Source organism: Spea bombifrons, chromosome 12 (genome assembly GCF_027358695.1).
Source record: "Spea bombifrons isolate aSpeBom1 chromosome 12, aSpeBom1.2.pri, whole genome shotgun sequence".
Lineage (NCBI taxonomy): Eukaryota > Metazoa > Chordata > Amphibia > Anura > Pelobatidae > Spea > Spea bombifrons.
In genome coordinates, this window is record NC_071098.1 from 669409 (window position 1) to 697183 (window position 27775).

At 48.7% G+C, this 27775-nt stretch overlaps 1 protein-coding gene across 2 annotated transcripts; it reads left to right on the forward strand.

Annotated features, from left to right (window-relative positions):
- Window positions 1-4: 4 nt before the first annotated feature.
- Window positions 5-27775, forward strand: SORL1 (sortilin related receptor 1). 2 transcript variants are annotated; one of them, XM_053451366.1, is made up of 48 exons: window positions 5-250; window positions 7220-7336; window positions 9256-9384; window positions 9680-9841; window positions 10066-10133; window positions 10397-10577; window positions 10691-10792; window positions 11388-11557; window positions 11728-11914; window positions 12411-12528; window positions 12664-12737; window positions 13083-13171; window positions 13491-13669; window positions 13859-14045; window positions 14129-14257; window positions 14476-14561; window positions 14749-14921; window positions 15051-15182; window positions 15504-15595; window positions 15734-15980; window positions 16173-16311; window positions 16551-16724; window positions 16966-17079; window positions 17361-17483; window positions 17775-17894; window positions 18164-18289; window positions 18576-18683; window positions 18787-18918; window positions 19165-19296; window positions 19385-19534; window positions 20008-20157; window positions 20333-20479; window positions 20749-20877; window positions 21045-21171; window positions 21263-21432; window positions 21549-21661; window positions 21956-22060; window positions 22269-22341; window positions 22760-22842; window positions 23023-23119; window positions 23438-23622; window positions 24114-24233; window positions 24390-24554; window positions 24989-25163; window positions 25311-25417; window positions 25731-25923; window positions 26318-26530; window positions 26695-27775. In XM_053451366.1, the coding sequence occupies exons 1-48, from the start codon at window positions 14-16 to the stop codon at window positions 26760-26762; spliced, it is 6597 nt and encodes a 2198-aa protein (XP_053307341.1). In that variant the 5' UTR covers window positions 5-13; the 3' UTR covers window positions 26763-27775. The 2 variants fall into 2 exon arrangements, with proteins under 2 accessions (XP_053307341.1, XP_053307342.1); XM_053451367.1 differs by having other exon boundaries at window positions 21057-21171.

The following is a 27775-nucleotide window of genomic DNA, read 5'->3' on the forward strand; positions in this document are numbered from 1 at the left end:
GGGCTCGGCCATCATGGCGGTTCGGTTGCGGAGGGGTGACGGGTACGGCCCCTGGTGGCTGCTGCCCCTGGCCGGGGTATTACTGGCGCTGGTTGAGGTGGCCGGGGGACACACGCTATGGGTACCGGGATGGTGGGGACGGCAGGAGACCACGATCAGCGTACAGCGGGGGGCCACGGGGGCCACAAGCAGGAGAGGGAGGAGCCTGGATCCCGAACAGCTCGAGCAGCAGGTCAAGGTGTACGGACAGGTACTCATCACCACTATATTTCTGCACCTTACATCACCATACACAGCATCACTATACACTGCCCCCTGCATCACTATACACTGCCCCCTGCATCACTATACACTGCACCCTGCATCACTATACCCTGCACCCTGCATCACTATACCCTGCATCACCATACACTGCACCCTGCATCACTATATACTGCCCCCTGCATCACTATACACTGCACCCTGCATCACTATACCCTGCACCCTGCATCACTATACACTGCACCCTGCATCACTATACCCTGCATCACTATATACTGCACCCTGCATCACTATATACTGCACCCTGCATCACTATATACTGCACCCTGCATCACTATATACTGCACCCTGCATCACTATATACTGCACCCTGCATCACTATACCCTGCATCACTATACACTGCACCCTGCATCACTATATACTGCACCCTGCATCACTATACCCTGCACCACTATACCCTGCACCCTGCATCACTATACCCTGCACCCTGCATCACTATATACTGCACCCTGCATCACTATACACTGCACCCTGCATCACTATATACTGCCCCCTGCATCACTATACACTGCACCCTGCATCACTATACCCTGCACCCTACATCACTATACACTGCACCCTGCATCACTATACACTGCACCCTGCATCACTATACACTGCACCCTGCATCACTATACACCGCATCACTATATACTGCACCCTGCATCACTATACACTGCACCCTGCATCACCATACACTGCACCCTGCATCACTATATACTGCACCCTGCATCACTATACCCTGCACCACTATACACTGCACCCTGCATCACTATACCCTGCACCACTATACACTGCACCCTGCATCACTATATACTGCACCCTGCATCACTATATACTGCACCCTGCATCACTATACACTGCACCCTGCATCACTATACCCTGCACCCTGCATCACTATACACTGCCCCCTGCATCACTATACCCTGCACCCTGCATCACTATACCCTGCACCCTGCATCACTATATACTGCACCCTGCATCACTATACCCTGCATCACTATATACTGCACCCTGCATCACTATACACTGCACCCTGCATCACTATACCCTGCACCCTGCATCACTATACACTGCACCCTGCATCACTATATACTGCACCCTGCATCACTATACCCTGCATCACTATATACTGCACCCTGCATCACTATATACTGCACCCTGCATCACTATACCCTGCATCACTATACCCTGCACCCTGCATCACTATATACTGCACCCTGCATCACTATATACTGCCCCCTGCATCACTATACACTGCACCCTGCATCACTATATACTGCACCCTGCATCACTATATACTGCACCCTGCATCACTATACCCTGCACCCTGCATCACTATATACTGCCCCCTGCATCACTATACACTGCACCCTGCATCACTATACACTGCACCCTGCATCACTATATACTGCACCCTGCATCACTATACACTGCACCCTGCATCACTATACACTGCACCCTGCATCACTATACACTGCATCACTATATACTGCACCCTGCATCACTATACACTGCACCCTGCATCACTATACCCTGCACCCTGCATCACTATACCCTGCACCCTGCATCACTATACCCTGCACCCTGCATCACTATACCCTGCACCCTGCATCACTATACACTGCACCCTGCATCACTATACACTGCCCCCTGCATCACTATACACTGCCCCCTGCATCACTATATACTGCACCCTGCATCACTATACACTACACCCTGCATCACTATATACTGCCCCCTGCATCACTATATACTGCACCCTACATCACTATACACTGCATCACTATACACTGCATCAGTATATACTGCACCCTGCATCACTATATACTGCCCCCTGCATCACTATACACTGCACCCTGCATCACTATATACTGCACCCTGCATCACTATACCCTGCACCCTGCATCACTATATACTGCACCCTGCATCACTATACCCTGCACCCTACATCACTATACCCTGCACCCTGCATCACTATATACTGCACCCTGCATCACTATACCCTGCACCCTACATCACTATACACTGCATCACTATACACTGCACCCTGCATCACTATACCCTGCACCCTGCATCACTATACCCTGCACCCTGCATCACTATATACTGCACCCTGCATCACTATACACTGCATCACTATACACTGCATCACTATATACTGCACCCTGCATCACTATATACTGCCCCCTGCATCACTATACACTGCACCCTGCATCACTATACACTGCACCCTGCATCACTATACCCTGCACCCTGCATCCCTATACACTGCATCACTATATACTGCACCCTGCATCACTATACACTGCACCCTGCATCACTATATACTGCACCCTGCATCACTATACACTGCACCCTGCATCACTATATACTGCAACCTGCATCACTATATACTGCACCCTGCATCACTATACCCTGCACCCTGCATCACTATACACTGCCCCCTGCATCACTATACCCTGCACCCTGCATCACTATACACTGCACCCTGCATCACTATACACTGCACCCTGCATCACTATACCCTGCATCACTATATACTGCACCCTGCATCACTATATACTGCACCCTGCATCACTATATACTGCACCCTGCATCACTATATACTGCACCCTGCATCACTATATACTGCACCCTGCATCACTATACCCTGCATCACTATACACTGCACCCTGCATCACTATATACTGCACCCTGCATCACTATACCCTGCACCACTATACCCTGCACCCTGCATCACTATACCCTGCACCCTGCATCACTATATACTGCACCCTGCATCACTATACACTGCACCCTGCATCACTATATACTGCCCCCTGCATCACTATACACTGCACCCTGCATCACTATACCCTGCACCCTACATCACTATACACTGCACCCTGCATCACTATACACTGCACCCTGCATCACTATACACTGCACCCTGCATCACTATACACCGCATCACTATATACTGCACCCTGCATCACTATACACTGCACCCTGCATCACCATACACTGCACCCTGCATCACTATATACTGCACCCTGCATCACTATACCCTGCACCACTATACACTGCACCCTGCATCACTATACCCTGCACCACTATACACTGCACCCTGCATCACTATATACTGCACCCTGCATCACTATATACTGCACCCTGCATCACTATACACTGCACCCTGCATCACTATACCCTGCACCCTGCATCACTATACACTGCCCCCTGCATCACTATACCCTGCACCCTGCATCACTATACCCTGCACCCTGCATCACTATATACTGCACCCTGCATCACTATACCCTGCATCACTATATACTGCACCCTGCATCACTATACACTGCACCCTGCATCACTATACCCTGCACCCTGCATCACTATACACTGCACCCTGCATCACTATATACTGCACCCTGCATCACTATACCCTGCATCACTATATACTGCACCCTGCATCACTATATACTGCACCCTGCATCACTATACCCTGCATCACTATACCCTGCACCCTGCATCACTATATACTGCACCCTGCATCACTATATACTGCCCCCTGCATCACTATACACTGCACCCTGCATCACTATATACTGCACCCTGCATCACTATATACTGCACCCTGCATCACTATACCCTGCACCCTGCATCACTATATACTGCCCCCTGCATCACTATACACTGCACCCTGCATCACTATATACTGCACCCTGCATCACTATACCCTGCACCCTGCATCACTATACACTGCACCCTGCATCACTATACACTGCACCCTGCATCACTATACACTGCACGCTGCATCACTATACACTGCACGCTGCATCACTATACACTGCACGCTGCATCACTATACACTGCATCACTATACACTGCACCCTGCATCACTATACACTGCACCCTGCATCACTATATACTGCAACCTGCATCACTATACCCTGCACCCTGCATCACTATACACTGCCCCCTGCATCACTATATACTGCACCCTGCATCACTATATACTGCACCCTGCATCACTATACACTGCACCACTATATACTGCATCACTATATACTGCCCCGTGCATCACTATATACTGCACCCTGCATCACTATATACTGCCCCCTGCATCACTATATACTGCACCCTGCATCACTATATACTGCCCCCTGCATCACTATACACTGCACCCTGCATCACTATACACTGCACCCTGCATCACTATACACTGCACCCTGCATCACTATACACTGCACCCTGCATCACTATACCCTGCACCCTGCATCACTATACCCTGCATCACCATACACTGCATCACTATATACTGCACCCTGCATCACTATATACTGCCCCCTGCATCACTATATACTGCACCCTGCATCACTATATACTGCCCCCTGCATCACTATACACTGCACCCTGCATCACTATACACTGCACCCTGCATCACTATATACTGCACCCTGCATCACTATACCCTGCACCACTATACCCTGCACCCTGCATCACTATACCCTGCACCCTGCATCACTATATACTGCACCCTGCATCACTATACACTGCACCCTGCATCACTATATACTGCCCCCTGCATCACTATACACTGCACCCTGCATCACTATACACTGCACCCTGCATCACTATACACTGCACCCTGCATCACCATACACTGCACCCTGCATCACTATACCCTGCACCCTGCATCACTATACACTGCATCACTATATACTGCACCCTGCATCACTATACACTGCACCCTGCATCACTATATACTGCATCACTATACCCTGCACCCTGCATCACTATATACTGCATCACCATACCCTGCACGCTGCATCACCATACCCTGCACACTGCATCACTATACCCTGCACGCTGCATCACTATACCCTGCACGCTGCATCACTATATACTGCATCACCATATCACCATACCCTGCATCACTATACACTGCACGCTGCATCACTATACACTGCACGCTGCATCACTATACACTGCACGCTGCATCACTATACACTGCACGCTGCATCACTATACACTGCATCACTATACACTGCCCCCTGCATCACTATACACTGCACCCTGCATCACTATACCCTGCACCCTGCATCACTATACACTGCCCCCTGCATCACTATATACTGCACCCTGCATCACTATATACTGCACCCTGCATCACTATACACTGCACCACTATATACTGCATCACTATATACTGCCCCGTGCATCACTATATACTGCACCCTGCATCACTATATACTGCCCCCTGCATCACTATATACTGCACCCTGCATCACTATATACTGCCCCCTGCATCACTATACACTGCACCCTGCATCACTATACACTGCACCCTGCATCACTATACACTGCACCCTGCATCACTATACACTGCACCCTGCATCACTATACCCTGCACCCTGCATCACTATACCCTGCATCACCATACACTGCATCACTATATACTGCAGGCTGCATCACTATACCCTGCACCCTGCATCACTATACCCTGCACACTGCATCACTATACCCTGCACACTGCATCACTATACCCTGCACACTGCATCACTATACACTGCACCCTGCATCACTATACACTGCACCCTGCATCACTATATACTGCACCCTGCATCACTATACACTGCACCCTGCATCACTATATACTGCATCACTATACCCTGCACCCTGCATCACTATATACTGCATCACTATACCCTGCACGCTGCATCACTATACCCTGCACGCTGCATCACTATATACTGCACCCTGCATCACTATATACTGCACCCTGCATCACTATACCCTGCACCCTGCATCACTATACACTGCACGCTGCATCACTATACACTGCACGCTGCATCACTATACACTGCATCACTATACACTGCACGCTGCATCACAGGAGGTCAGGTTGTTGGTGAAATGTGGGGACGGAGATTATAGATAGTCGGCTCCCTATCTACAGCGATCCCCCCAGGAGTGCCACGCCGTGACCTCATATGCAAATATGTGTCTGCCCTGAGAGCGTCATTTGCATATGAGGCCTGCGGGGTGGCTGCTCCGGTGATCCGTGTTTCCGTAAAACCCACCGGCACATCGGCCCCCGTCTGGTCTGTAAAGACTCAAACCTTAATCAGTCGTTGGTCTCGTCTTAGATTCAGGAGCCGTATGTCTATCCCATGCATGTTTAATACCCTCACTGTATTACCCTCTACCGCCTCTGCTGGGAGGCTGTTCCATATGTCTATCCCATGCATGTTTAATACCCTCACTGCTCCATTTATTTTCTACCATCTCAGCTTCTGACCCTCTAATGTGGGCAGTTTCTGAGGGACTGCCTCCCCGGCGTCAGGTGAATCGGCTGATGTTTGTAAAATGGGCCGGAGTCCAGAGTGTTGGGCAATAAATACCAAGTGACCTCGAGACTGAAAACAAATAACGTCACGTGACGGGCCCCGGTGAACACGGTAACAAGGGCACGTCTACTAAACGTGTTTCATGGAGCCAGAAAAACATCCAGGGTGAATGGCTGCCCCTCGGCTCACAGGTCGAGGTGATCTCTGCGGGGGAATCGGTAGACGCAGGGTGTTATTTCTGAAAAAAGGCAGAAATCTGCCCGATAAAATCAGGAAATCAAATGTTTTTCCCAACTGACGGGATTTGGGGTTTTAGGGAGCATGGGGGGGGCAGCGGGATGGAGTGAGTGGCCGAGGGAGGGGGTGGCAGTGGGGGGAAGCGGGTGGCAGAAGGCGTTCCATACGGCTGATTGGCTCTTCTTACCGCCTGCACGAATGGCACCCAACTCGCCTGTGATTGGACGCGGGGGGATCGGGGAGGTTTGGGGGTTTGCTGGGACAGGCCGGCTCTCGGCTGGGGTGATGAGATTTGCAGGGTTTTTTCTGCAATATCCGGAGATTTTTACATTTCTTTTTTGTGTTTTAGGTTCGGTTGAATGATTCTCACAACCAGATCGTCGTTCACTGGGCCGGAGAGAAGAGCAACGTCATCGTGGGACTGACCCGGGACAGCCAGGTGTACTCCGGCACCAAAAGCAGCAATGTGAGCGCACACCTGCCAAGTGTCCCTGTTTAGTTTCACCAGTCCCTCCCAAACCCCTATATGCCCCTCTCTTCTCCGAGCTCAGAATGTTTGCTGGGTGTGAGGGTATCGCAGCCCGAAAGCCCCGATAATGTGTATAGAAACAGCAGGAAACGCTTTATAAATGAAATCAGGATAGAGCCGGGGCAGAGGGATGGATTTACTAAACAGTGAGTTGAAGGTGAGGTTGAGGTTGTTAGCGATGTGTTTGTAGGGCACAATATGCAAAACTTCATCCTCTAGATCGTAAGCTTGTGAGCCGAGCCGCTGCATACATTGTTGGTGCCATAAAAATAAAAGATAAATAATAATAATAAACGGAGTAAATAAAACCCATTATTCTTCTTCCTCGCCCCAGCCACGCCTCTAACCACACCCACTCAATGAAAGCCTCCCTCTGGCCATTTAAAAAGCTGCGAGCAGTGAGTCCCCTTCAGTCTGTCTCTCTGAGGGCCCCTGGCCCGTCTGTCTCTCTGAGGGCCCCTGGCCCGTCTGTCTCTCTGAGGGCCCCTGGCCCGTCTGTCTCTCTGAGGGCCCCTGGCCCGTCTGTCTCTCTGAGGGCCCCTGGCCCGTCTGTCTCTCTGAGGGCCCCTGGCCCGTCTGTCTCTCTGAGGGCCCCTGGCCCGTCTGTCTCTCTGAGGGCCCCTGGCCCGTCTGTCTCTCTGAGGGCCCCTGGCCCGTCTGTCTCTATAGCAGCCAATAATGTGTTTGTGAAGCCTGTCATTCATTTTAACCCTACCTGTGCTGGCTGAATGTAGAATATTCTTTCTGCAGGTGGGGCGCAGGCATCTCAGATATCACCCCATAAGGGTTCCTTCTATCTGACCCCACTCATGAAGTGTGAGTGGCCCCTATGTGAAGGCATTTACCTGTCGCGCTGCGATAAGCAGGTTGGGTTCTAGAGTTGTTACTGATCTGCTGTAATCACAGATAGCCTGAGCCGTGTTTGGCCACCGGTACTGGGCTCGTGGCGTCCCCGGGTCAGGGGCTGTGTACTGTCACCACATGCTGGCTGAGGTTTATTAGAGTTGGACTCCCCAAAGCCTTGCGATGCCTCTCCCTGCAGCGTTGATTTAATCGTCTCTGAGCCGTTCCCTGCAAACCGTGTCCAAATAATTCACGCATGCTGCAGGCATGTTTAACCCTGTGTATGCCATGCCTTGTTCAGATCACTGGTGCTCAAAGGGTTACACGCCACCCGGGCTCTGTAAACAATGCGTGATGCCCCCACTGAAACGGTTAATAACACCTAATCCCGTGTCAACTGCGTCAGTGCCGACTGCTCCCTTTGTATGATGCATCCCACAGAATATGCGACCAGTTTTAGTGGGTTGCGCACGCACTCACCGCTGCTTTGGTGGGGGAGGGTGCATTGGCTTCCACTCAATTTAACGATAAAATATTCAGGGTTACCGGGAACTGCTGCCAGAAAACGCGTCGGCCCTTCCCTGCAGGTTATTAGCAGATATCTGCGTGTTGGGGGCCGATGGGGCAGCCGTTGTAGAGTCAAGAGGGTAAATCACAGACCTGCGCTGTATAAAGGCGGGCAGAAAGGATATAATTATCTATACCCTGCAGCGCTTTCCGATGATGACATGCAATGCACAGAGAAACAATAACAATGAGTCCCGTTCCCAAGAGCTTACAGTCTAACTGCGTTGCCATCCTGTGGCTAGAGGTTTAGAACTCACAACAAATGACCCTGAACCTGAAATGTGGAGCAGATTGCGTTAAACTAGTTAGAATTCTGTGGAAAGGTAGAATTTTTTTTATTTTTCTTTGAAGAAGAGCCCGGACTAGTTCCAGAAGCTTGCAATCTAATGCATTTAGATAACCGTCAACAGCCAATAGAGGAATCATCTCTTCGCGTTGTCTCGCAGGTTTACGTGTCTTATGATTACGGGAAAAGCTTTAAGAAAATCTCTGAGAAATTCCAGTTCTCGGGTGGCAATGCGAGCGCCCCCGCCGCCGTGGCGCAGTTCTTCCACAGTCCGGCTGATAATAAAAGGGTAATTCGTGTATTTTTATTTTTCCCACATTAAAGGTTTTTGCGCATTATTTTTGATTTTGTTATTTTTTTCTCCTTTAAAAAGTTGAAATTGTATTAAATATGTTTTTGATCGTATGGCGCCCCCTGGTGGCCGATCTGTGCCCCTGCTGCTTGGATTCTGCCCGGGCTGTGATTAGTAGATCCCTTAACGGTTCCCGGGGAGACGGCGGCGCGTGCGAGGGATGGCCGCCTCTGCGTACTCGGCAGTGATGTAGAACCCCGCCGTCCGCTCACAGTCTGCGTTTGGCTTGCAGTACATATTTGTGGACGCCGCGGCTTCGTACGTCTGGATCAGCACCGATTTTTGTGCCACGGTGAATGGATTCCCCGTCCCGTTCAGACCCTCCGACCTCCTCCTGCACCCGACGGATCCCAACCTGGCTCTGGGCTTCGACAAATCCCACCCCAACAAACAGGTAGCCGGACGCCGCGCAGCCCCCTGCCCCGCTCTCTATTAAGTGGGGCTTCATAGAAAGTGCTTAAGGTGGTGCTTTGGGCAGGTTGCTATGGTGACTGCTACATTTTCACCGCTATGCACCATTAACCCCCCACTCCCTGGTTCTGGAGCCTGTTTGCTTCATTCACATTCCGCTGTATTTTTTGGAGGAATTGTTAAGATTTGAAATCTTTTTTTTTCTAGCTCTGGAAGTCAGATGATTTCGGTCAGACGTGGATAATGATTCAGGAACACGTGAAGTCCTTCTTCTGGTAACCGAGCCCGGTTCATTATTTCATGTAACGAGCCCCCGGACAGGAGGGTGATACCCGGCAGCGATGTGTCAAACCACCGGGATTTATTGAATGAATTAGACTCCATTAATCCAGGGATATCCTCCGGCAGGCCCTGGGTAGAGAAGGTTAACCCCCTGTTTGCTGGTTAATTTAGAAAGGTCTTTGTTCCCAATTCTTGGCCTTTTTACGAATCTGGTTATTGGATCCTAATTTGACTTCTTTTGCTTTCTTTTATTTAGGGGAGTTAACCCTTTTGACAATCCGAGGACGGTGTACGTGGAGCGTCATGAGCCTCGGGGAACATCCACCGTCCTGCGCAGCACAGACTTTTTTCAGTCCAGGGAGAAGACCGAGGTTGTGATAGAAGACGTGGACGCCTTTCAGCTGCGGGAGAAGTATATGTTTGCTACGAAGACCGCGGTAGGTGGGGTTAAAGTTGGCGGATAGGGCCGTGGGGATTCTGGGGGTGAAGCTGTATTTATTTAATGAGATTGCTGTCCGTCTAACCCCCGGGTCTTTGTCGCCACGTCTAGCGCCTGCTGGGTGGTAAGGAGAAGACGTCGGTGCAGCTCTGGGTCTCCTACAACCGAAACCCGATGAAACTGGCGCAGTTTGTAACCCGGCATCCGATAACGGTGAGTCCTTTGCACCGGTCACGCGCCGCGAGGTAACCGGGGAGGAATTAGAATTCTTAACATATTGAAAGAAAAACGTTTCTTTGAAGAGACTCGGCGGGTTTTCAGAGATCCATCAGTTTCAGCCTCACTGCTGCGAACCCTCCGGCCTCCCTGAAAACGTCAGGAAAAGACGGCCGCGCAGGAATAGAGAGTTGGAGACGCCGAGCTGTGGGTAAAAATGTCTGACCGGCTCTGTCCTCTTACTGCAACCCGATGGAATCGCTCTATATTCTGAGTGTTTCGGGGAGTAAAGGGACAGGAACGGTCATTTACTTAGCAGCCGGCAGACGCTTTTAAACCAACGCTGCCGTAAAGTGAGACTGCGCTCTCTTATCAGAGGTAGGGCAAGTGCACAGGAAGAGGTCCCTCGAGTCTCGGTGGGGCAATTAATAATGGACTTTTAGCATATTCCTGCCGTACACGTTATGCCCCGGGTTACTCCGCTACAAATAAAAGTTCATCAACGACATTCTCAGGATTTGGTTTAAGAATATTATGAAACTATTATTTTTTCATGCCTCTAAAATCCATGTTTTTCTGCCGTTTCTGTCAGGAATATTACATCACTGACGCGTCGGAGGACCAGGTGTTTGTCTGCGTCACGCACTCCAACAACGTGACCAACCTGTACATTTCGGAAGCCGAGGGGCTCCGCTTCTCCCTGTCCCTGGAGAACGTTCTGTATTATAACCCCGGGGAGGGCGGCAAAGAGTCCCTGGTCAGGTATGGAGAATATGTCGGCATTATGAGGTCACGGATAAGCTGCATCGGGTCAATCTGGGGGAATTTAATGGGTTCCCCTAAAACGTCCTGTATTTGGGTCAGAAGGAGTTTTATTGAAGTTAAAATCTGTGTTGTGGGGGGAGAAGGCGTAACGGCATTCTGTGCCGCAGGTACCTGGAGAACGAGCCGTTTGCTGACGTTCACCGCGTCAAAGGTCTGAGCGGCGTGTACGTGGCCAACATGCTAAACGGGTCGTTCGCCAAGGAGAACATGCGATCGGTGATAACGTTCGATAAAGGAGGCACCTGGGAGTTTCTCCAGCCGCCTGCGTACACCGGCTACGGAGAAAAGTGCGAGGTAACGGCTTCAGCTTCATTCCCTGACGGGAAACGCTTCTAATATATAGTGGGTTACAGCAGGTTTTATAAGATGGCGTCTCCAGTTGGCACAGAGCGCAGGGGGGACGCTGCAGTGAGACGCCATGTTGCTTCCGTAGCTGATGCAACTTTAGGTAAGCGATCACTCCTCTAAATAACTCAATCACTCTATACTATATGTGTTAGAGGCCAACGTATGTGTTTCGCGTGGGAGCAGCCATTTTAACTTCATGTTCTTGCGATCTGCAGTATTAGTCCTCCCCATTAAGCTTTCTCTCCCCTGCTGCGAAGTTGCTAATTCCGGCAGCCTTTTGTCCGTACGGGAGAAGGTCTAGGACTTCAGGACAGGAGATTGGTCAGATAATGCTGTCTCTGCCACAGGCTGAACTTTGAACTAAATATCTCCCAAACGGGCGCAGGGATTAGCCGGTAATCACGCAGACTCGTTATTGGTTCCGTGTTGTCCTTTTCCGCAGTCCTCGCGTGGTTGTTCTCTGCACTTGGAGCAGCAGCTCAGCAGGATGATCACCTTCCAGCTACACATTATGCCCATCCTGTCCAAGGAGTCGGCGCCGGGCCTGATCATGGCGACCGGTATGTGTGGTCTTCGTTAGTAGTCTGTACAGAGGGGTCTGACACGGGGTCTCCACGGCTCACCTGGTATCGTACCCTCAATGATATCCTTGTGGCCCCCGGGGTCTTTGTTTATGTCCCGTGTCTTTTTGGTAGGTACCGTTGGAAAAGATATGATCGGTAAAATGAACATGTATGTTTCCAGCAGTGGCGGCGTCCGATGGAGGGAGGTAATTCATTGATTTCCCAAAGCCCAGTAAATTATTGGGGGGATTGTGGGGTAAATGACTCCCTTAAATACATTTTACTTAGCCCCAATTTCAGGCGGTGGGGGCTGTTCTTTGCTTTGCACTTGGCTTTCTGCCCTGAACCCCGTTGGACACAGCGCTCGCGGTGAGCTGTCCACATCCACGGCATGGCCACGGGGCACGGGATTGTACATGTAACGTACCTCATGGTAAAACATGAGAAGCCAGATGTCAGATTTAGTGGCTCCCGTGTTTATTTTAATTTAACTTCCATTTGGGTTTTCCTGAAAGGTTGCGATTTTAGGGGTTTCTCCCATTTTGTTGCAGTCTCTCCTCGGGCCCCACTACTGTACGTGGGGGGATCACGGAGGGATTCTGGTCGCTATCGCTCAAGGAGTAGAAACCAACCAACTCAAGTACGTACAAATAGGGGAAAAGTATAAAAATATGACGCACTTGTACTATTGAAAATATTACGCGCTTGTATAACTGCCTGAGGGGGGGGGATCATTTTATTGTTATACCGGGGGGAGGGGGATCTGTCCTGCATTTCTGTGTTCAGCAACATTATTGATCTTTTTTACTATTTTTCTGCATTTCTCATGTTTCTTGTGCTCTGTTACTGCATGAAACATCTGAATGACCGTTGAGCGTGGGATTGTAAGGGTTAATGCCACGATATAACCGGGACTGTTTCCGTTAAATGTATTTCCGTCTCGCTTTTTTGGGTTACAGATTCAGCACCAATGAAGGGGAAACCTGGAAGACGTTTACATTTTCTGATTACTCGTTGATTGTTTACGGGTTACTCACCGAGCCGGGGGAGAAGAGCACCGTGTTCACCATCTTCGGCTCCTACACGGGCAAAGGCCACAGCTGGGTCATCTTACAGGTCAACACCAGCGACGTTCTAGGTAATGGCCGCAGTAACTCTGTTCTTCACCTGTCCACGACGTTAGCCACTAGCCGATGCCTCTTCCTTAATGGCCACGTGGGGTCTGTTTCGGTGGCTTTGGCTGTGTGGATCGCACACGATATCCAGGTGGACTAGGATCTACTCTCCATAATCCTGCCTCTAACCTGTCATTTGATTGATGTTCTAGGTGTCCCCTGCGCGGAGAACGACTATAAACTGTGGTCACCGTCTGATGAGCGCGGGAACGAATGTTTGTTAGGGCGCAAAACCGTCTATAAAAGGAGGACACCACATGCCACCTGCTTCAACGGGGAGGACTTTGACAGACCGATCACCTCCTCAAACTGCTCCTGTACCAGGGAAGACTTTGAATGGTGGGATTGAGTCGCCGCTGGCTGATGTATCAGAGCGCCGGCCGAGCTCTATAACCGCTTGACGCCTGCTTTCCTCCCTCCAGTGATTTTGGGTTTAAGCCGAGCAGAGATCTGACGTCGGAAATCTGCATCCCTGATCCGGAATTTGCTGGAAATCCATACCCGATCCCGAGCCCCTGTCCTGAAGGCACCACCTATAAGAGAACCAAAGGGTAAACGCAACCATGTTACAGAGGTGACATCCCACCGTGTTCTAGGACGGATTATTAGCGGTACTCATTCTGATTCTTGGACCGGTTGGGTAGTTGTGAGGGACAGGAGAAAGGGTTAACGTTACAGCGGGGTACATGATCCTAGCTGTTTTGGGATGTGAATCGGATTGGGGGTTTCATGGGGGGAGCTTAATTACAGTTTCCATTTTTCAAATTAGTTACCGCAGGGTTTCCGGAGACGTGTGTTCCGGAGGAGACATTGAAAGCCGTCTGGATGGAGAGGAGGTCCCCTGCCCGGTGAGAGGTAAGGAGCGTGAGAACCACCTGCCCTTAAATTATTGATGCCATTCAAACCAACTCAAGCAGTAAGATTAGTATAAATTGGAGCGTCTTGTGTGGGATTTGGAGGTCTGAACTCTTTAGGGTTAAAATATGTATTTATTGGGTTGTTTTTTTATTTTTTAAACAATTTTCTTGTGATTTCGGCACAGAAGAGACAGAGTTTATCTTATACGCCATGAGAAACGCGATCTATCGCTACGACCTGCTGTCCGGGGCCAGCGAGCAGCTTCCTCTGAAGGACCTCCGCGGGGCGGTGGCTCTGGACTTCGACTATCAGAACAACTGCCTGTACTGGGCGGACGTCACGCTGGACGTCATCCAGGTAGAATGTTCTAAAGCCGACCGTTTTTATTAATTATGTTGTTCTGTAATTTGCTGATTAAACTTCCAATCAGAACATAAAAGGGAATTTAAGTTGGGAAATAAACGCATTTTCTGGATCTTTCGGCAGCGTCTGTGTTTGAATGGGAGCTCTGGGCAGGAAGTGATTGTCCGAAGTGGTTTAGAGACCGTGGAGTCCTTGGCCTTCGACCCCCTGAGCCAGTTGCTGTTCTGGGTGGACGCCAGAATGAAGAAAATCGAGGTATGAAGGTTCAGTTTCTGCCCCAGAGTTTTGTGGGGGGCAGTTTGTGGCGGGTTTGGTGTCAGTCAAAGCTATGAAACTTTGCTCGCTGCTTATTGGCCAGCGCCAGACACATACTGTTGGGTTAGTCGCATATACTGTTGGGTTAGTCACACATGGATTGCAGCTGTTACTGGACTACAACTCCCACAAATCTCTGCCATTTACAGCCGTTGAAAGGGACAAGCAGGCTTCACGGAGCTCAGGGGTCTCATTCACATTGTTTTCTTTTCTTTTTCTGACACGCCGTCTCAGGGTTTGACTGTCTCGTGTTTTTTTCAGGTGGCCAATACAGATGGAGATCTGCGTCTCACCATCCTAAACTCCACTGTCCTGGAGCGTCCGAGAGCGCTGGCGCTGGTGCCCTCTGAGGGGTAAGTAACTCTGGTGTATAAAGTCATCTCTGGATTAACTGGACTGGAAAAAAGAAAGATATCAATTCAAAGTTATGGTGTAAATAATGTATGTGTTTCGGGCTCTGGGTAATAACACTCTGTTTCTGGTGCCACCAGCCTCATGTTTTGGACAGACTGGGGCGACGAGCGTCACGGGATTTACAGAAGTGAGATGGACGGCTCTTCTCTGAAGCACCTGGTCTCCGAGGACATTAAATGGCCGAATGGGATCACTGTGGACGAGCGCTGGATCTACTGGACGGAGGCTTTTCTGGACAGAATTGAGAGGATCGACTTCGAGGGCCAGCAGAGGGTGGTTATCCTGGACAGTCTGCCTCATCCTTACGCCATCGCCGTGTTTAAGGTGCATTGATGCCCGATACGGAGGTTGGGGAACTGGAGTCTGCTTTATTTTCTCCCCCCTCATCCCTCTTTCTCTAGTTCCATTTCCTCGTTATGTTTAATTAGCGGCTGTTGATTGGGTAATGAAGTCCGTGATTGATTATTAATGGAATAATGAATACAATAATTTAGTAAAATATTCTGCTGGTTTCAGAATGAGATCTACTGGGATGACTGGTCACAGCTCAGTATATTCCGCGCCCCGAAGTCCGGTGGCGGCAGGACGGAAGCTCTGATTGGCCGGTTGTCTGGGGTCATGGACATGAAAATTTTCTATAAGGGAAAGTCTGCAGGTAACGTTTAGACATTTATGCTCCATATGATGAGGGGTTGGAACTGAATATTGGCCGCACCCACATTTAAACTTGACCCACCCCCAGTGTCTTTAATATTACATTGGATTTGTTCATATGGCCACCAACTCTGCTTTTACGTTAGTGAGACCGCTGAGACCTCGGCTGAGACGTCTTCCTCTTTGTGATGTTTTAATGGTGACTCCGCTGTAACGCGTCTCTCTTCTTTCTTAAAACAGGAGTCAACGCTTGTGTGTTAAAGCCTTGCACAGTCCTCTGTCTTCCTAAAGCCAATAACAGCCGAACCTGCCGCTGTCCGGAGGGCATCAAGGAGTCGCGGCTGCCGTCAGGGGAGATGCAGTGCGACTGTCCGCCGGGTTACCAGCTGCGCAACGGGACCTGCGCAAAGCAAGGTGATCCCCTCTGGCCGGAGGCTGGGATTAGCTCTCTGAAATGTATGGAGTAATGTATAGCTAGGGGGTCTGACGTGCAGCCCTGCAGATGCAGCTTCTCCTTTTGCTTTTCCTGATCCCTACAGACAGCAGCAGAGTCAGAAATGAATTGGAAGCCGGTTTGTGCGCCAGAGATCCGGCTGTTTTAAGTTTTTCCTTCTGTTTTACAATGTTAACTTAAATTCTCTTTTTTCTTGCACAGAAGCGTCCTGCCTGCCCAGTCAATACAGATGCAGTAACGGGAACTGCATTAACGCCATCTGGCGGTGCGACAGCGACAATGACTGCGGAGACATGAGTGACGAGAAGAACTGCCGTGAGTTACCCCGTCCCCCTGCTCTGTATGGCGAGACCCCCTGGGTGCTCAACGCGCCTCTGTGTGTCTGCAAAACCTGTGAATAATTATTCATTGATACGGAGGATTTACTGCGCAGCTGATTGGTCAGGCTGCATTTGTGCCTCTTTATTCCACCCCAGATATGGCTTTCATCGCATTCTCTGTTAATTCACTAACACAGACACGGGCGGGTATATGCGGCTTTAGGTAATTTGATTATTTGCTGCTGTAGCTGAATATTTTTGTTCCTGATGATGCAGCGTCCACGACGTGCGACCCGGACACGCTGTTCCGATGCCAGGGATCGGGGACCTGCATCCCGCTGTCATATAAATGCGACCTGGATGATGACTGCGGCGACAACAGCGACGAAAGCCACTGCGGTGAGGGCTCTGCATGGAGAGTTTTATATCACATTCAGTGACGTTACTCTGACGTGTCATACGCTTTACACCGTTTAGTTGACATTTTTTGGATCGATAGTGTAAAGAACCTGCAGCCGGGGAAAGGTGAGGCTCTGCAGCAGCCAGTTTTATAGGGGAGTGGTGGAGTCCTGGAACAGATACCCCGCTGGGTTGGGAGATTAGCAGAGCGCTTCAGGACACCCATCCATAGGTCACTCTCTCTTGGAAAGTCGCAGCACTGTATGGTAAGACTGAGTATCTCGTTCACAGAGGCTCATCAGTGTAAAGAGGATGAGTTTAACTGCACGTCGGGGATGTGTATTCGCCAGTCCTGGGTGTGTGACGGGGACAACGACTGCCGCGACTGGTCCGACGAAGTCAACTGTACAGGTAAGCGGCTGAAATCTTGTATTATTGTCTCTTAAATAATTCTGGAAGGTGGAAAACTGATCCTTTCGCTACAATGACATTTCTGGAGAAGGGTGAGGAACATCTCCGCCTGTGTCTTAGAGCCCGTGTCCCGCGTCCTTGTTAACCCCTTGCGCTCCCCTCTGTTATGGATATATGTAAATGATGTCAGGAAGTAGATCCGCTTTTGCTTTCCAGACTTTAAAACATTTTCCATTGGACGTGTTTTTGTGTCTCTTCTGTCCCCCCAGCGATCTCGCACACATGTGAGGCTTCAAGTTTTCAGTGTCACGACAGTCACTGTATTCCTCAGCGGTGGGTTTGCGACGGTGACATGGACTGTCAGGACGGCTCGGACGAGGATAACAGCATCTGTGGTACGGAAACGCTTCTCGGCGGCTGTGCCTCGCATGGATGGGGGGAGGGTCAGGTTTAAAAAAAAAAAAAAAAATGCTGTCAGACAGTTTGATGCGCAGCGGCCGTCCTGCCTCACAGAGGGCCGCTTTGGCCATGCGGGAAAGAACTGGTGATCCGGTTAATAATGCAGTTCAGACAGAAGTGCGTTAATGTGTTCTAGACCGTCGCATTGTGTTTTCTCGGATCCCTCCTGGTTCCGTTGGCTTTACTTGGCGAACATCTCTGTGTTTTTGTGATTATTTCCAGAAAAGAAGTGTAAAGGATTTCAGTGCCGTAACGGGACCTGCCTCCCCTCCAGCCAGCACTGTGATGGTATAGCCCAGTGCGCTGACGGCGCAGACGAGAAACAATGTGGTGAGTGGAGGCGGAATAAACACTCAATGCAAAAATGGCAGAAGTAAGAGATTGGAGGGATTTTTTCCCTTTCTTCCAATCACGGTTTGTGGATTTTCCGCAGAGCCGCTGTGCACGCATTATATGGACTTTGTGTGTAAGAACCGGCTGCAGTGTTTGTTCCACTCCATGGTATGCGATGGGATCGTACATTGTCGAGATGGTTCTGATGAGGACCCCAGCTATGCCGGCTGTGGTGAGTCTGGTACCCTCTGCGTACCGTCCTGGGTATCTGCCCCAGTATCTCCTCTCTGTTCCGGTACCAGACCCCGGGCCGTCTTTAACACAGGAAAATAGGGGCAATCATCCTCAGGGGTCCCATACACAGCTGCCCCTTCCCCAGTGATTGTATTTGCCAGGCAGTATACTCTATGAGTGAGGGCAGTATACTCTGTGTCCGGCAGCATACTCTGATTTTCTGTGCTTTCACTCGGCTGTTTAGCTCGGGACCCAGAATTCCAGCGGACGTGCGACCCACTTAGCTTTTTGTGTCAAAACGGTGTGTGCATCAGCCTAGTGTGGAAATGCGACGGGATGGACGACTGCGGTGATTACTCAGATGAGGCAAACTGTGGTAAGATCGCGCAACTGGCTCCCGCCTTCCATTGTTTTGTGTTGTTTCTGCTTTACGCATCTGTGTTCATTCCTTTTAATTTTACCAGAAAACCCCACAGACACGCCGGCGTGCTCGCGGTATTACCAGTTCCAGTGTGAGAACGGTCACTGCATCCCCTCACGCTGGAAATGCGATGGAGAGAACGACTGCGGCGACTGGTCTGACGAGAAGGAATGTGGAGGTAAGATTCGGGAGGGTAAGACAAGTGAATTAAGATTGGGTGTGTGAATGCCGCTGGCTCGACGGCCATGCGCACCGGGCAGCAGCGCTCTGTGGGCTACCATAAAATATTTAATTAGTTAAGTAGCTCAATAAAGAGACCCCCGGTGTCCGTCTCCTGTGGCTGATGGATGGCCTGTAGCATTGTGAACCTCTAGGCCCGGGGCACAAAAAGTTATTGTTACAAGTATCACTATACACCACTGTATTGCTTTGGCATGGTGTGTCCGGGATGTGGGCCACTGGGCCCTGAATGGTGGGGTGCAGAATTGTCTTACCAGCCTAGGGGGGGTCTCACATGCCTGCCAGCGACGTGTTTTTTGGTTACTACCAAAGGGTCATGCGAAGTATATTTTAATTTTCTGGTTACAGAGCCCCGGATATCCATTGGTTTATGCAGTATTCCTGTAAAGTGTTTCTGTGGGATTAACCATTTTCTTATCTGTACAGAAACGATTCCTCACAGCACCGCAGCGGGATCCACCTGCTCGTCCGATCACTTCCGCTGTGATAACGGCGTGTGCATCATGAGCACCTGGGTGTGTGACGGGTACAAGGACTGTTTATCCGGCTCAGACGAGGAGGGCTGTCCGACGCGGGGTGAGTTACCCCCAGATCTCTCAGGATTCGGGCCTGTTGCCGCTCTGCTGGATATGCTGTAACCGCGGCAAAATATTCTAAAAACAGCTTCATGTTCAGAAAATAGCGCAACGTGAAATTATACAGAAATAAAGACTCGGCGTTACTTCCTCCATTCATTTCTTTTTGTTCTCAGCCAACGTGACTCTGTCCACTACGCCGCCCCCCGGCCGCTGCCGCAGCGGGGAGTTCGAGTGCAAGAAGTGGAGGAGCTGCATCCCCAACTGGAAACGCTGCGATGGAGTCCGCGACTGTCTGGACGGCACCGACGAGCTGCAATGCTGTCAGTTGATTTGGGTATTTTATGGGTTTCCGATGGTTTAGTCAATTTCGTGATTAATTGTATTTTTGTAGTCTTATTACTAGTAGATTGGAAGCTCATGGGGCAGGACCCTCCTGTCTAATTATCAGTTTTAATGTTATTGTTAATTTTCACCATCCTCTTTTGTAAGAGCGCCACTGCATCTGCTGGCGCTATCACCACCATGTAATGTAACTAGCGCAGTCTTATTATTCGGTGGGACGCGTAATGTGTGTGTTTCTCTTTAATAGCCACGCGTGGCCCCACTCCCTGCATTAACGGGTCCCTGTGTGAAGATGGCGAGGCGTGCATTGCGTTGTCCGATACTTGTGACGGCTTTCTGGACTGTTCTGATGGCAGCGACGAAGCAAACTGCACAGGTACAGAGCTGCTGAAGCCGCGACGCAGAAGGAGGACCACGGTGTAAATTCACATACTCCAAGGAATCCACTGAACCTGCGCCGCTGGGCTTGACAGCATTGAATGCATGTATTGGATCGCATGTAGCTGGCATGTTCTGCCCTGACGTTCTCTTATCTCCTAATAGATGACACCATAGTGTTCAAAGTCCAGAATCTCCAATGGTCGGCCGACTTTAACGGGAACATCACGCTGACCTGGACGCGGCCCAAAAAGATGCCCCTGTCATCCTGCATCTTCAATGTTTATTACAGGTAAGTATCAGGGTTATCTGGTGCACGTTAATGTAATATTCCATGTCGCAGGGTTATCGGGGGTAGGTTAATGTAATATCCCGTGTCGCAGGGTTATTGGGGAGAGCACGTGGAAAATGTTGGAGTCTCACAGCAATAAAACGGTCTGCATCTTAACTATCCTGGAACCTGACACGACTTATCAGGCTAAGGTCCAGGTTCAGTGCCTGCGCAGGATTTACAGCACAAATGATGTCATCACCCTGAGGACCCCTGAGGGCAGTAAGTAATTATCTACCCCTTACAGGGGGTTAGTAAGTCTAGAAATTGGGGAGAGTTGCATCACAGAAGGTTTTGGAGAGAACTAGCAGGTGTAATTTGCTTTTTTATTCCTCCAGTTCCTGATGCCCCGCGGCACCTGCAGCTGTCTGTGAATAAAGACCTTCAAGGGGTTATAACCGCCAGCTGGTCGGCCCCGGCCACAGCGCATGGATTAATCCGGGAGTATATCGTAAGATAAACCAACTATACGTTATACAGGGGGCGGCTCGCTGATTTAACTATACATTATACAGGGGGTGGCTCGCTGATTTAACTATACATTATACAGGGGCCGGCTCGCTGATTTAACTATACATTATACAGGGGCCGGCTCAGTTCTCAGTATCGTATGCAGTGAAGCGGGGCACTCGCACTTCAGTTTAGTGACTGCACCCCATATGAGTCACACAGCTGTAGAAGTTACAGATATTTTGTTTTTAGGATTCACTTTCTTTGTAATGTATGAAAACGTTTAATTCTCCAGGTTTCGTATACTGTGAGCGGTACGAAGGGATGGTGGTCGTTTAATTCTCCGCGGAATATCACAGAAATAAAATTATTGGAGTCGGATACAATGTATTCCGTCAGGGTAATCTCATGGTCGTTATACAGCTTTTCAGCTTCTTTATGTAAATTTATACAAATATTGTATATATTTAGAAATTCTAGTTCTTGTGATATCCGTAAACTGTTTCTAAGCCTTTTCTCGGGGGTCTCCTTTGGGGTCACGGCCCAGTTTGGCGGAAGCCGTAGTCTCTGTGGTCTGGTTTTCCCGTTTAATATTCTGTGTTTCGTAGGTCGCTGCTGTCACCGGGCGCGGCGTTGGGGACTGGAGCGACACCAAAAGTATTTACACCGGAAAAGGGAAAGGTGCGTCCCGGATACAGCGCGGTAACGAGAGGAGGGTACTTCAGAATAAAACATTCCGTGTGTGTATATATACACTGTATGTGTATATATAGCTCAGCATGTGAACTGGCTTCACTTTCTATATGCACAAACCTGCCGGGGGCGGCGCAGGAGTCTGTCTATTCTACAAAGAGATGTTTGGAGCCTATAGAATCCCCAAATCACAGTTTGTTTGGGCGCCAAGAGCCTGTGGATTGCTTTTCTCTGTAAAATGTTATTTCTTTATTAATTTTCTCACGTTCTACCCGGCTTGTGCAGAATTCCCCCTTGCCGTCCCTGGGAAGGGTTTAGTTTATTTGTCACATTGAGTAATCCAGGTAATTCTGCGCTGGTGGCCATTTTGAACCGGCTCTTATCCCTGCGTGCCTTGCTTCCCCAGCGGTGCCGCCACCAACCATTACCATTCACGGCTACGACGAGGACTCCGTAAATCTCAGCTTGAGAGTGGATTCTGATGTTCAGGTAGCGCATGTTTTTCCTCTCCGACCCCAAGCCAGTTCAGCTGTCTGTAACACCAACCAACCAAAACCCCCGGAGACAGTGCCTGCGTCACCGCATGTGCTTTAACACATGATATCATGCAATAACATATGATATCATGCGATGTCCGTGGTTAAGATGTGTTGTGCTGTTCTCTTGCAGGTTCGTGGTTACTCGGTGTCCCTCGTCTGGGAGTTTGACTCTCATGTGCAGGAGAGAAGGACTCTTCAGTTCGAGGGGCAGACGGTGGTGTGCGAGGGTGAGGTTATGTTTGTAGTAATGCGCCCCGTGGGGGTCCCTCTCTGATAATTGCCTTCCAGTCATTAATAAATTACCTAGTTGGTCTCACAAACCCCCTGATGTTTGAAAAGAATTAACCCCTGTGAGACCAGGTGGCGCAGCTGACCCGGAAGTCCTTTGTTACGTTGTGGTCCGGCAGTACTGTAAGCCGCTCTGCGCATGCTGCTTTCGGAATGGCTCCATTATTTCGCTCTGCTTATGGCAGCTGCTTGGTGGCTTTTGTTTTTCACTTGCCTTAATTACCCCTTCAGTCACCTCCTTCTTCTCTCTCATTCAGTCCGCAACCTAACGGCGCAGACGGCCTACGAGATCTCTGCCTGGGCGAAGGCTGACTTCGGAGACAGCGCTGTGTCTTTTAAACACTTTGTGACCAAGGGGACCAAACCAACAGCCCCAAGCCTTAAAGCCAAGGCCATCAATCAGACGGCGGTGGAGTGTAACTGGATTGGAGCAAAGGACGCGGTATGGTTCATGCACATTTCCAGCACCCCCATACCAATAGGGCCACACGCTCCATTTACTAACTGTCAGCTGGTGGTGGCCAACAGGCAGCTCTTCATGTGTCAGGAGGCTCTGTGATCACTGTGGTGGCAGCTGGGAGTTCTAGGGGTTGCAGTTCCGCAGCTGTATATTTAGCTTTGAATGAAATAGATCCTGTTTTGTGATGCATATAAAATATCTGATAATCCACTAGAAACCACGAAGTAAGCTGATATCGGTGTCTTTACTTAGAGAGTGGTAGATAAAAGGGAGAGCCTCCCAGCAGAAGTGGTAGAGGCTAATACAGGTAGCAATAAGTTATCTTTTTGGGAGCAGCCGGTGCGTTTTTGTAGCGTTTGTTGACCCCGTTGCTGGATCCTCAAATCCTTTACTCTGTATAAATGTTTACATTTTTCCCCTAAAAGTTTTGATTTGTGTTTTTCTTTCTTTTTTTTTTACCCCACTTTGTTTAGATCTACGGAATATTTTATGCTACGTCGTTTTTAGGACTTTACCGGAATCCATATAATATTAACACCACCTTACACAACGCCACCGTTCTCGTGAGCAGAGATGAGCAGTACTTGTTTTTGGTAAGTTGGATTCTTTTTCCTTACTCTATAATTTATTATGATTTTTTTTTTTTTTTTTATCATTTTCGGTGATCTTCCCCACGTAACAGTTTCAAGAATTTTTATTTGTTTTTGCATGTTAAACATTTTTTTATGTAATAATTATTGCTTTTTTAGGTGCGGGTCGTATCACCTTATCTAGGTCCTCCTTCAGATTATATTGCGGTAAAAATGGTTCCTGATAACCGGTTACCGCCGCGCCATCTCCACGCTGTGCGGATCGATAAAACGTTTGCTGTCATAAAATGGGAATCTCCGTACGACTCACCGGATGAGAAAATGGTGAGTTAGAATTCATTCTTCCGATGACACAACTGCCGGACGGTCTGTGGGGTTGGTCGGGTAAATTGGGGCAGTTGGTTACTGGAGTTTGGTGAGTTAGGTTTAGGACTGGGCTAGCGGAGTGTAATCATATGGTAGTACATATCTTCCAGATGGGCCGCTGCTGGGCGCGAGCCCGAACTTCTACCAGCATCATTCAGACGGTATATTATACGGAATTTATACAGGTCGAAAAAATAGGGAACACGTTCCGCAACACCACCAATATTCTTATTTAACATAGAAAAAATATGAATTTTGTTTGCAAAGAAATAAACTGCATGTAAAAGTGTTCGATTGTGCTTAAAAATGAAAACTACTAAAAAATTGGAATCAAAATGGTGTTTTTTGGAAGTGCCGGTGAAGCTGACCTCGCTGTGTGATTCCCGATGCAGGGCTACGTTGTTGCTGTGAAAGATTTGATTAAGAAAACGGACACAAACTACAAGCTGAGCACCCAGAACAGCAGCATAGAATACCGGGTGGCAAACCTGGAGCCTGGGGGCAAATACAGCGTAACCATCCAGCTCCGCAACATGAGCAAGGAGGCCAGCATCAAACTGAACACGGGTAAAACATACAAATCCCATGCTGTGAAGCTTTGGACACTTTGGGCACTCGGTGAAACATGTTACAGAGATGGGGTTCCTGGGGCATGTTGGGAAACAGCGTCTTCTCATCATTTTAATTTCTCTTTATTTCCTGTTTTTTCCCCAGTTCCGTTGTCCGCTCCAGAAGCGCTAAAGATCATCAGCGAGAACGACCACATCCTGCTCTTCTGGAAGAGTTTGGCGTTAAAAGAAAAAATATTTAATGAAAGCAGAGTAAGCCCCACCAGCTTTTTTATTTTTTTTACAATCAGATCAGGTTCTTGAATTGTGACAAATTCAGTTAAGTTGTAGAGCAATCCTTGTTAGTTCAGAAATCATTGTGTATATGTGTATATATTTTTGTATTCAAAAGTTCCTTTTTGTTATTTTATTCAAGCAAGACAAATGAAATAGATTTTATATTTAAAGTTAAAGTTCTGAGATTCCTCAGTTTAATGTATTTATCCTGAAAATGCTAATTAACGGTACAGAACCGCCAGCCGCTCTTTTCCGGACCGGTTATCAAATGCGTTTCTCACACTGACAGGGGTACGAAATCCATGTGTTTGACGGCACGAGTAACGCCACAACCTGTCTCGGGAACACGACCGATAACTTCTTCAAGATTTCCAAGCTGAAGAGGGGTCACAATTACACGTTCACGGTGCAAGCGCGGTGTCTGTACGGCGACCAGCTCTGCGGCGAGCCGGCCTTTCTGTTCTACGACGAGCTTGGAACCGGTAAGTCCCCCACCGGTTACAGGGAGCATTCAGGGGCATCTGCGTTTTCACCGAGAGGGTCGTAGATGCGCTCGTAGCCCATCCTTGAAGGTGTTATCTCCATGTTGGCCCTGTCTGCAAAATCATTATTTAATACTCACAGAAGTTAAAGGAGTGTTACGTTTACATGAAGGGTCTCTTCCTCGGGGTAGTGAGTTCCTCCGGTGTCTGCTCTTCTTTTTGGATGTGGAGGATTCTGTGTAACTGCGTAACCCCATCTGCACCTTCAACGTGACAAAATCTGTAATCATTTTATATACATTTTCTCATTTTTGCTGTTTGCCCTCTGTGTTTCTTCTTTATAAATCCAAACATCCATCGGATACTTATTCTGTTATTAATGTTTGTCTGCAAGGCGTGGATCTCTTGTTATCGAAGAACGAGCACTCCAGCGATGTGGCCGCCATCGTGGTACCAGTACTATTCTTGCTGTTGGTGGCAACTGGTTTGGGCTTCATCATATTATACACGCGACACCGGAGACTTCAGAACAGCTTCACGGCGTTTGCAAACAGCCACTACAGCTCGCGACTCGGTTCCGCCATATTCTCCTCCGGGGACGATATCGGTAGGTTTTTCTGTTTTTAACGATGTCTGGTCAGCGCATGCACAGCCGTGGCAGATGTACCCTATAATTCCCCCGTTACCAGACCGGATCTGGAGCTTGAGTTGTCTTTATTTAAGCAGTATGATTTGGTCCATCATTCTGACTAACTTTATTTGAATTTCCAGGTGACGATGATGATGACGCTCCCATGATTAGTGGATTTTCAGATGACGTTCCTATGGTGATAGCGTGAAAAAAAAAATCCGGGTCAAAACCAAATGATGTAAATATGTTGGAGAATAGTGATTATTTTTTTGTTCTTTTTTTGTGTTTCTCTCAGATGCACTTTGAGTTGCAATGTTATTTTTATATGGGCCAAAAACTTTGTAGTACTTAACTGTGAAATGCAAAATTAGTTTTTACCAAAATGTATGTTACTTTAACTCTGTTTTTTGACCCTTTAATCTCAGAGAATTTGTTTTCTTGAGGTATTTTAAGGTTTGTCCGAGTGGACGTTCTGATTTTGAGTGCCAGTTTGCCAATATTTGCAAAGAAACGATTGGAGAGACCCTAAAATATTCATTTTCAAGCTGCTTTGGTATGAGAAATTAATTGTTCGGTGTCTATCTGGAAAAAACTGAAAAGGGTTAATAGCAGCCGTGCCGCAACTGCCCAGAATGGGTTCATGTAAAGAGTATCGCTATAACGTCCTTTTGTTTTATTATCATTGCTCCTTTGAGCGCTGTGACTTGTTAACTCTCCATCTGGAACCCAAAGAGTTAAGAGATCGGCCCTCGCACGGGTGGTCTCACAGAAATGCCACACCGTAGATTGACGGGTGGCAAAGACCGCCACTGCTTCATGCGATTACAAGATTGGCCTCCGAAATGCCGCCCAGCGAGGGTAAATTTAACTTGAATTAAAAAAATGCGATTGTTAAAAATGCAATTCATAAGCAATACATTGAAATGCACTAAACGGGGGCCTTGGTTTCCCGGGAAACATAACTAATAATATTAATACTAACGGTAATAATAATAATCCTTTATGTTCCGTGACCTCCATGAAGATGCTTCTCTTTGGTAATTTGGTAAAAAACGGAGCCTCTTGTCAAATAAGGAAACCAAACTTCCAGCATTCTCCCCAAATAGTTAATGACCGATCACGGCCTAGGCTGAGAATGCTGTGCTGGGTTTCTCCGTCTCCAGGTCCCACTTTATGGGAATTAATATGTCACTCGAAATATTTTTACTGGAATAAAGGAAA

Excerpts from the sequence above, each read along its gene's own strand:
- SORL1 (XM_053451366.1), top strand. The coding sequence starts at position 14 with ATGGCGGTTCGGTTGCGGAGGGGTGACGGGTACGGCCCCTGGTGGCTG. Across the intron at positions 251-7,219 it reads AGGTCAAGGTGTACGGACAG|GTTCGGTTGAATGATTCTCA; the intron begins GTACTCATCACC and ends TTTGTGTTTTAG. Across the intron at positions 18,290-18,575 it reads CGAGGATAACAGCATCTGTG|AAAAGAAGTGTAAAGGATTT; the intron begins GTACGGAAACGC and ends GATTATTTCCAG.